The sequence below is a fragment of the Thrips palmi genome, unplaced genomic scaffold (genome assembly GCF_012932325.1).
Source record: "Thrips palmi isolate BJ-2018 unplaced genomic scaffold, TpBJ-2018v1 HiC_scaffold_19, whole genome shotgun sequence".
NCBI classification, from domain to species: domain Eukaryota; kingdom Metazoa; phylum Arthropoda; class Insecta; order Thysanoptera; family Thripidae; genus Thrips; species Thrips palmi.
The window spans coordinates 11339057-11349109 of NW_023144628.1; the positions used below are offsets into that span (position 1 = coordinate 11339057).

Below are 10053 nucleotides of genomic sequence, written 5' to 3' on the forward strand. Positions count from 1 at the left end.
CCCGCCGCCCTCACGTGTCTACACGTGCCGCATGCAGTAGAGCCACGTAGAGCCCGTAAAACCAAGACTCGCAGGGCCAGCCAGCCGAAACGAAACCACCATCGGAGCTTATTAGTTCCGTTTTGGACCAGTCCCATCCAATCAGGCTCTCCTGGTTGCTTGCTTTCGTTGAGGGATGGCGCAGGGAGGCGGCTGGTTGGAAATAATAGCAAGCTGAACGGTGCCATCAGCGTGATGGGGTGGATGTGGTGGATTGCCGTGCCACTGCCACTGGCGGCGCGCGGTTCGCCACGCCGCCACCGCCTCAGGTGCGATTCCGCCAAAGGGGGACTGTAATGGGTTGAGCAGGTCCTTAATCACGTCGGCACCTTGTGTATGTGGGGGGGGGGATAGTTTCGCGGCGTGTGTGTGCCGCGTGCAAGCTTCGTTTTTTTTCTTGTTTTTGTTTTTGATTTCGCGAAAAGGACGGTTGGCAGGTGCCAAGGGGTTGTGCAATCCATCCGTCATCGCCTCGGCCTCGTTTCGTCCCGAAGGGCTGACAGCCCATCGGGCCAGCAGGCCCGCCCCCATTCAATTTATCTCGAAATAATTCGATTCCTCCGCGACAGTCCCGGCCCCTCCCCCGCCCCGCCGTTCTGCGAAGAGAAAGGAGGTCAGTTAGTGTTGCTGATCGAGTGTCCAAATGAGCGCGCTGACAAAACCCGCAGTGTGGCGGGGGGGGGGGGGGTGGAGACAAAAGGCGCGGCGTTCCGCGTAGCAGACGACACGCTCTGGGTGGTGGCTCTGCCTCGCTCTGCCTCGCTCTGCCTTCACTGGCTGCGCGCTTGGACAGCACAAAATCATCTTTTTTCGCCGGGCACGCTCCTTTCTGCAAAAAGGTTTGTGGCTTCCTTTCCAGAAGTCGACTCTCCAACCCCATCGACGGCGTTGTCACGGCGCGGCCAGGCGGCCAGGCATCCGCGCTACGCAGCGCTCCGCCGCCCCCAGCAAGCTCGCCTTCCGGGAAAATGCGAACCGGGGGACCGCGGGTCGGACTCCACGCGTCTCTTCGGGGGAAAAGGCTTCGTGTCTAACGGGAGAAGTTGTAGGCTGGACTCGGTTTCGGTACCTCTATGAATGAATAACGGATCAATGCCAATTTCACATCGAAATATTTCTCAACTCACATCGAGTACGTAGTCCTCAAGTCACAACGATTACGGTATTTCTGAATTTATACACCGTTCTCAAGTCACACCTATTATTTTTTTGAGCCACATCGACTCACACTAAATGTTTTTGCACAAACTTTGTAGCACGAGAAATCACAGTTTTTTGTGCACACGAACTTTTCGTACAAATTTGATCGTGATTTTGCACGAAATAGGGAAATATGTGCAGTTTTTCGTACAAAATTTGTTCGAAAAGTTCGTGTGCACAAAAAACTGTGATGTCTCGTACAAAATTGTGTGCGTACAAACATTCAGTGTGCTGTTTCTCAAGTCACACCGAAACACGCCTAAGTCACACCGAATTCTACAAGAAAATCGGTATGAATTGCGACATGCACGAGGGGGGAACAGCTTTCCACATTCGTTGTACAAAATTTGACCACATTCCACATTCAGGAGGCAAAAACGCCTGTAAGTAGGCAACATGTGTGGCAAAAAAGCAAGAAATCTTGCACATTCTTGCACATTTACACAATCATTGTACACAAAATTTTACAGTGTGTCACCCCTCGGACATGCACATTCACGTTCACATTCGCGCAGCATCCAAGGTCGAGGTGATCGCTTCGCCGCTGCAACAAAGCGGGCACGGGTTCGACGCCCTTCAGGGCCCTTCAGGGGGATGACTGCCGTCTTCCTCTTTGGCAAACTCCGGCGGCGTGGGTCATCGTCCGCGCGTCCCCCACGCACGACGCGTCCGTGACGTGGCCGTGACAGTGCCGTGACGGCAGGACAGGACACGCGTGGAGAATGGCGGGCGGCGGCGCGCTGCCACGACGGCACAGCGTGGCACAGCGCTCTGCCAAATCTAATTGCCAGAAGTTTATTATCGTCCTGAAGGTTATGACGGCGGCACTGCCAAAGTGCAAAAGCAGGGGGCAAGGCCGGCAGGCACGCGCCTTGTGCGCGACTGCAATAAAAGCATTAAAATTAGGCGACACGGCGGGGCGGGGCGGGGCGGGGCGGGGCGGGGCGGGGCGTGCTGCTTACCGGCTCAAGGGCTGCTCGGCCGGCTTACCTTGGCTGCCTTGCTCTGTCGGCTCTCTTTGACTGCAACGCACTGCAAAGTTGTAGTACACTGCTAGACCAAGCGAGCAGGGGTGGCTAACGAGCAGCCTCTGCAACCTCTCAAGATGGAGAAATTCCAACGGCAATTCAGTGCGTATTTTTCATTCTCAAAATTCAGGATTCTCCATGATTTTTGAGCGTAGTGCCCAGAAACATTCCTCGGGAGTTATCCCCCCTTTCGGTTACTCACTTTTGCTATATTATCACATTAATTTTATGACCTTCGGTGGAACATGTTGTAGCCAAGGATAGCAAGAATTTCTCCAAGACGGTAACGTAACGAGGGCAAGACCCGACCCACCCCGACCCGACCCGACCCAACCCGTGCAATGGGGTGGCCTCGGCAATGAAATCAAAGCCACGCCGCGCACAGTGCAAGAGACACGCAGTGACTTAGTTGCGTTAGGTCAGCGCGGCCCTGTAGACAAAGCCTTGCCGTCATGCAAAACGAAAACGAGGAACCCGTCACGGCCGTCCGGCCGTCCGGGGGCAACGCACGGGTTGAATGCGTCCGCCGCGCGGCCGCGCTTCGGGGAACGGCAGCCAATATTCGGGGTATTCTTCGCGTCCTTCGGGTAACTTCGGGTAACAGTGGAGCAGCCTTTGCGTGGTGCCGCCACGGCAGTGTAGCGGCAGTGCACTGGCCTTGGAGCGGCAATGCAAGGGTTCGTCACCCCGACTACCGCTAGCACCGCCAGCACCGCTAGCCAGAGATAGCGCAAGCAGCCCTTTTGTTGCACGACGGTCCGCGCTGCAAGAGTTGTCGTAAATTCTCCAAAGGAGTCCCTTTCCTCGGCGGCGCGCGCTGCCCGCCCTTCATTGGCACAACAGAGCCTTATTCGCAGGCAGATATCCGCCTATTCGCAGCCATAACTCTGCAAATGAGGGGCAGTCGGCATTGTGCCTCCACTGTGTTGGCAGTGTTGCATCGACGGGGGCCTCGGGGGCGATGAACCGAGAGGCCCGCCGCGCGGCGCTGCTGCAGGAGCAGGCGGATAATAAAATTAGGGAAATTCTACCCCAGGGTTGGTGGTGCCCCTGCTGCTTTTTGCCGCCATAAACTCGGTGGCGGCACGAGAGCACGCTGCACGGGTAGGTGCTAAAAGCAGGCACGAAAAACTGGACGTTTAGTTCTCGGACTGTCCTGCACGTCACGTGCACGTCGGCGACGACGCCGACGGGGAGGGGCGACACACGCCGACGGAGGGTATTATATTAGTCAAGTAAATGGTGGATGAGCGAGGCGAGGGGTTGTTGGCCCCCTGTATGGAGTCCTGTATGGCGGCGAGCTCGGGTCGCTGGCCGGCCACCCGGCCCGGGTGCGCGCCCCACACTGCCACGCCGCCACGCCCTGCCCCGCCCCGCCATTTGCACCACGTCCTCGTCGGCGTCCTCACTGGCGCCGTGCTCGGTGGCGTCGGGGGTCGAGAGTAGTTACAGTGCAAATTGGACGACGGGGCCCCGCCTGCCCCGCCTCCTTCGTAGACAGTCATCTCGTAGCCAACGCAGCCGGCTTGCGAAAACGACGCACTACTACAACGGCGGCAGTGCGGCGACGCCTTGGTCGACAATGCAGCGACAAGCACGTTCACACGTTTAGCATCGAATTACTGCTCTGATTTGGAATCGTCGCCCGAGTGCGTGTGAGCATGTGCGTTCTTTTTTTTTGTCGCCAGCGACTTACCCCCTCCACCAGCCCTTGTCCCAGACGCCGCCGGCACCTCCGCCGATGTCCTTCGAGGAACTCGGAAGCTTTCGAATAGACAAGTGCAGGCCAGTCACTCCACAGATGTGCGTGTGTGTGTGTGTGTGTGTGTGTGTGTGTGTGTGTGTGTGTGTGTGTGTGTGTGAGTGCGCGCATTCGTCTCTGTCGCACTCGGTGTCCGTTCACCGAGGGCGACAGAGAGGCCCGCTTCTTTTTGCCGGCGACCCCAGCGGGGCCCTTTGGCCCTTTCGGGGGGCGTCCGTCACGCCTGTGTGCAGGCCATGGCCAGGCCGGAACCCAAGCCAGGCCCCTCGGCCCCGCCCCTTCTCTCGGCACACCGCAAAGAAGAGTCACAAACTGGCCCCACGCGGCACACTGCTAAAATGTGGGCTGGGCTGGACGGCGGAGGCGCGGCGAGCGGCGACGGCCACCCCTCGCCTTCGCCTTTCACTTGGCCAGGACGGCCCCTGTGATGGGCGGGGTAGGCCGCTCGCCGCGCCGCCCGGCCTGCCGGTTGCTCGCCTCCGCGGCGCTCCGCGGCTCCAACGCCGCGCTCCACGACGCGCCTCGCGGGGCCGACGGGCAGCGCGCCGACAGGCAGGGAGGGAAGGGGGACTTGGACGCGGCACGGCCGGCCCACAGTGGGCCAGAAGACCGGTGGAGGCGGCCAAAACTCTAGACGCGTTTTGCGGTCCAGGGTCGCTAAACAGTACTCGAACCGAACGAGTGACCCCACCAATGGATTCCTCGTTCGGAGAACAATCCATTGGTGGGGTCACACGTTCGGTTCGAGTCCTGCTTAGCGACTCTGGAGCCTAAAACGCGTCTAGAGTTTTCGCCGCCTCCACCGGTCTTCTGGCCCACTGTGCGGCCGCCGCGCCGCCGCCACACTGGCCCGTCTCGGCGCCCTTCATGAGAACCACCTCGGGACTCGCCGCGCCGTGAGGGTGACAGGGTGGCGGGAACAAAACGGCCTCCTCGACGGCCTGCTTGGAGGACTCGTTGCAGGGCTCGGAGGACCATGGCGGCGTGGCACGCACATGTTGCCAACGTCTGTCCATCCCCGACGACGCTGCTCCCAATCATCTGCCGTTTTTTTGCGCATTTCTTTTACTTTTCGGCTGAAACGTTTCTCGCCGGGCTCCGAGATGCACGCCGTTTTCTGAATGTCACACGATTTTTCACGAGCGACGTTTTTCTGTGGACGACCAAAAAAAGCCAAATCGCGGCCGCGATTTCAGTTTTTTTTCGATCGGCCGGCTTGGGTCAGGGTGACATCGATAGACGCTCGAAGGGATGTAAATAAATAAAGTACAATGCGGACGGCGAGGCGGCAGGATAAATAAATAATCGGCCGCGTCCAGTGTGTGTGTGTGTGTGTGTGTGTGTGTGTGTGTGTGTGTGTGTCTGTGTCTGTGTGCGCCGCACTGTGTGGCGAAATGCGTTTTCAATCGAGAAAAAGCTTTTTTACACATAATTGTGGCGGCGGCAGTGGAGCGTTTTGGCAGGACCCGAGTCCATCCCATCAGGCCGAGAGGGGGAGGGGGCAGGGGGCCTGCGGCACGGCTGCATGGGAATGTGGCGAGCATGCGTGTTCTCACGGCAGCCTCATCCCAAGAGGCAGGGGGTGGGGGGGGGGAGATAGGGGGATGCGAGGAGGCTCCGGAACAATATCCAACCCCGAGATGAGACGGCGCGGCCTGGCTAGGCGTCGCTTAGGCGTCGCGCCCCAGTTCCCACATGCGTTACGCGGCCCTGCGAGAGCGCTACTGTGACTGTAACGCCGGTAACACCAAGGACGCGGACTTGATGCCCTTCTAGTTGAGATGAGTGCTCTGCTGTGCCGCCGACGCGTTGCCTGATTTGTTGTTTCTGCCGTGAACGAAGAGCGCCTTCTCTCGCGTCTCCGAGGGTTCGCTGAAAAACATGAAAGCCACTGCACTGCGGCCCGCGGCCGTGACGAGCCGAGCAGCGGGAGTGGTGCGCAGCCGCGCCACGCGCAGGGAGGCCGAGCCGGACGCCGCCGTCGAGCCACTCGTCGGCCCCGCGCCGGTCACACGAACGCGCTGCGGCGCGTCACCGACGCCGAGCCGAGCGGCCGCCCGAAGGGAGCCGAAGACGCTCCGAAGCGCAGCCGAAGTGAGCGCGCGGCCGGTCGTGTGTCGACGGGTCGAGGCGTGCTGCCTGCTGCCGGCGTGCTGGCGGTGGTGGGGGGACGCCGGCAGAGCACCGCCACACGACGAGAGCACCGCCACCGCCACGGCACCGGCGAGGAAGGCACCGGGCCCCGGGCACCGGCAGAGTTCAGTTTCAGTCTGCTGCAGACACTTGTTGCTCGCGGACGTCCACGCTCGCCTCCCGGCCCGGACCGGTCCCTCGCCGTAGTCACTCGTACTCGTCAACATCCTCGCCGGCAGTGAAGTGATGCCATCAGTGTCTCAGTGAAACCGTTCAGTGCTTCGCCGCCACACGTTCTGGATTACGCCTCTCGTCGCCCTTTGGATACCTTCGCCGTCGCCATGGTGACCAGCGGAGCCACCGTCGCCGCCCCCGCCGGCACGCCCGTGTCCATGTCCCAGGCGATGCCGCCCAGCCCCTGCTCGCCCTCGGACATGCCCCAGCGCAGATCCGCCGAGAACCGTCGGGTAGGTGTCTATCACTCGACTCTGAAATCTGGGATGCTTGGGCCATGCGCCGGGTATTACCCCAGCCGGTGCGGTACCGGTGCGTCGCACTGTTGTGATTGCTGTGCCCTCTGACGGCCGTGGCGGCCGTTGGCGGCGCGGCGTGGGAGCGCGTCGAGTGGTGGCGCGCTGCAGCACTTGTTGCTTCCTGCCGGCCGGGACCGCGGCCTGGAGGGAGGAGGGAATGGAGGGCCCAACAGCCGGGCGCGGAGTTTGCTCTTCCCAGAACGTGTCGCTGGCCCGGCCTGGCGTTGCCTGGCGGCCCCGGACGCCATACGGCATAGGGCGCCGTCCTGCCGTTTGCCGTTCCCACGCCGCGCTCCCCATTTTCTGAAATCCGCGCAGCCGGCCCGCCGGGCCCGCCAGGTTCCCGCCGGCCGGGACACGTCAGACAATGGAGGCCGGCGACCCTCCGCGCCGTCTTGGCGAAATGTATAACAGTCCCCGAGGGTGCGCGGAAGGGTTCCTGTCCAATGGGAACCGGGAGGGGTGCGTGTGTGCGCGCGGACGGCCCGGACCGCGCTTACCTGAGGGGGCAAGGGTCACCTGGCGCTCCCCTAGGGACTCCGCCGGGGAGGGGGAGGCGAGAGGAGCCGTGGGAGCCTCCAGATGCACTCCCTCTTCTGCCTCCGCTCCGCTCCCCCGATGCGTGAAAACGCGCCGGGATTCTCACGCACGCACCGGCCCGGTGTGTGTCCGGCCGGCTGCGGGGGCGGGGCGGGGCGGGGCGGCTCCCGTGGGAACGCCCTGGCCGTGGCCGGTGCCCCTTCCGCCCCGCCCACACCGCGAAATTGGGCCTAGATTGGCGTTGGACCCATCGTCGCCCCGGTGCTGCTCTAGTTCGAGTCGTCCGCCTCTGGCCAGGCCTCCGTGACCACCGCGGCGGCGCGGCGGCCGAACCCGCTGGGAACGGACTGACCACTGCCCCTTCCCCCTCCCCTCGAAAACGCATCGAGGCGAGGAATTCCGCTCCGGTGACTTTTCTCACACTTATCATGGACAGGCGCCCCCTCCTTGGGCGAGGCAGAGGCAGCCGAGGTGTCGCTCCTGGAGCGTGTGAAAGATGCGTTTTTGCGGCCGCCTGTCCATGTGGCGGAGCAGGGCGGGGAAGGGGGAGGGGACAAGACGGCAAGGTCGGGCCGGGTCATGCTCGGGTGCCGTGTTGCACGCCGTCAGACGACGTTGACTAACCGAGTGCGTTTTTCTGATGTTGCAGAGTAACAAGCCGATCATGGAAAAGCGGAGACGAGCACGTATCAACAACTGCTTGAACGAGCTCAAGACCCTCATCCTGGACGCCATGAAAAAAGACGTAAGTATCTGTTCTATGATTTGAAGCAAGGCTGCTGTTTGCTCCAAATAAGTTTCCTCTCGGCTTCTCGTTCTGGACAGTCGCTCTAACCGCTGTGCTTTTTCCTTGTTACAGCCGGCTCGCCACTCCAAGCTGGAGAAGGCTGACATCCTGGAGATGACCGTCAAGCACCTGGAGAACATGCAGCGCCAGCAGGTGGCCCTGGCCACCGCCACGGACCCCACCGTCATCAACAAGTACCGCGCCGGCTTCTCGGAGTGCGCCGGCGAGGTGGGCCGCTTCCCCGGCCTGGAGCCCGCCGTCCGCCGCCGCCTGCTGCAGCACCTCGCGGCGTGCCTGGGCAACAACAACAGCACCGCCAGCGTGGAGACCGGCCCCCAGTCGCCGGCCCCCGCCGCGTCGCCCGACTCGCCGCTCCAGCTGCAGTTCGTGTCGTCCGAGACTTCCCCCGGCCAGACGCTGTCCAGCAGCAACGGGTTCTTCTTCTCGACGGGCGCCAACGGCGCGGGCCTGCAGCTCGTCCCCACCAGGCTGCCCAACGGCGACATCGCGCTCGTGCTGCCGTCGTCGCGCGCCGGCCAGCTGGGCCAGGCCGTGGCGGAGCAGCAGGCCGAGGCCGTCGTCAAGGCGTCCCCGCCGCCCTCGCCCTCCGTGTCGCCGGCGCCCTCCCCGCTGCCCATGCTGATCCCCATCCCCCAGCGCACCGCCTCCACGGCCTCCGCCACCTCCTCCGCGTCGGGCTCCTCCTTCGTGTCCACCTCCACCTCGCCGGCGGCCTTCGACCGCATGAGCTCGCCGCCGCAGACGCAGCCCCACAACCTGAGCACGGCCGTGCACATGCACACCATCGAGCGCGACGGCGGCGCCTCCCCCATGCCCATCGCCTTCCCCCCCTCCCCGCTGTCCAACTCGTCCAACTCGTGCGGCTACGACATGCAGTACACCGAGGAGCACAAGCCCCTGGCCCTCGTCACCAACAGGAAGAAGTACGAGATGGAGGTGGACGACGACCAGCCCTGCTGGCGGCCCTGGTGAGCGCGCCGTCCGACGCCGTCCCGTCATCGCCGCCGAACATGTTCCTGCCTCCCCGCGCACCACTGCACCCGCACCGCGGGCCGCTCCGTACTGACGGTGCAGCGAGGGGGCGATATGAAAGACTTCGTTGCTCAGGCTTATACTGTATTGACTGTGATCTCATTAGTGGAAATTGAACATCCCATGCCATTTTTGTACTTACTCGATTTGAGAATTAATATGATTCCTGACTTGTGTACCTCCTGACGCGCATGTTTCCATGTCTCTTGTTTGGGTGCTTCGTTTTGTGTTGATGTTCAATTCACTCTAATATTGCTGTTATGTTAAATGTTAAACAACATGCAAATATAAGGTTAAGTTTATATTTTTGCAAAGAGTGATTTCTATGTTAGTTTTTTGAACGCTTTATTTTGTTTGTACATTAGAATGTAAAAATACCAAGTACAATTCTCGTGCCTTACAACAAGATTCACAAAGGTCTTCCAAGTTGTACAGTGATAGTGTTTATTCAAGAGTTTATTTAAAGTATTGCGATAAATATTGTTCTTGGAAATGTTTTGATTAAAGCACATTCCATTTAATACTTGTTTGTTTTCCTCACAATTACTCCAATCCTTGAAAATACTAGCACCGTATGGTACACACACCACAGCTGCCTCGTGGCCAGAAATAAAGGGACGAACTCAGTCAGCTGCATAACAAAACTGAGTGCATCATCCGAGGAGCCATGAACTGGAACATCTGCCATAATGCGTGTCGCGCTCGACTGTTTTCATTCCCATGGCAATTACTCGAAATGAGACAAGCGCGCACACACACACTTACGCACGCACACTCACTGTGCGTGTGGGAACGCTGCGAAGCGGGGGCTTAGGGCGTTGCGTCACCCGGCGCGCGGATTGCCAGAGAATAAGCACTTGGAGGGTCTTGGTGGCGTCGGCGAGGGCCCTCTTCTTCCCCTTCTTCTTTCTTCTTCTTCTTCTCCTTCTTCTTCCATGGGAGAAGGGCGCGTGACTTGCCGTCGCCGGTGCATGGCGC

The 10053-nt window shown here is 60.7% G+C and overlaps 1 protein-coding gene across 1 annotated transcript; it reads left to right on the plus strand.

Moving 5' to 3' along the window:
* Positions 1-6188: 6188 nt before the first annotated feature.
* LOC117646196 (protein hairy) lies at positions 6189-9598 on the plus strand. Its single transcript, XM_034387002.1, has 3 exons — positions 6189-6629; positions 7885-7980; positions 8095-9598. The coding sequence occupies exons 1-3, from the start codon at positions 6504-6506 to the stop codon at positions 9013-9015; spliced, it is 1143 nt and encodes a 380-aa protein (XP_034242893.1). The 5' UTR covers positions 6189-6503; the 3' UTR covers positions 9016-9598.
* The last annotated feature ends 455 nt before the right edge of the window (positions 9599-10053 follow it).

What these genes read in the sequence shown, in the direction of transcription:
- LOC117646196 (XM_034387002.1), top strand. Translation starts at nt 6,504, where the DNA reads ATGGTGACCAGCGGAGCCACCGTCGCCGCCCCCGCCGGCACGCCCGTG. An exon ending in GATCCGCCGAGAACCGTCGG is followed by an intron (nt 6,630 to 7,884) that starts GTAGGTGTCTAT and finishes CTGATGTTGCAG; the next exon opens with AGTAACAAGCCGATCATGGA. An exon ending in TGGACGCCATGAAAAAAGAC is followed by an intron (nt 7,981 to 8,094) that starts GTAAGTATCTGT and finishes TCCTTGTTACAG; the next exon opens with CCGGCTCGCCACTCCAAGCT.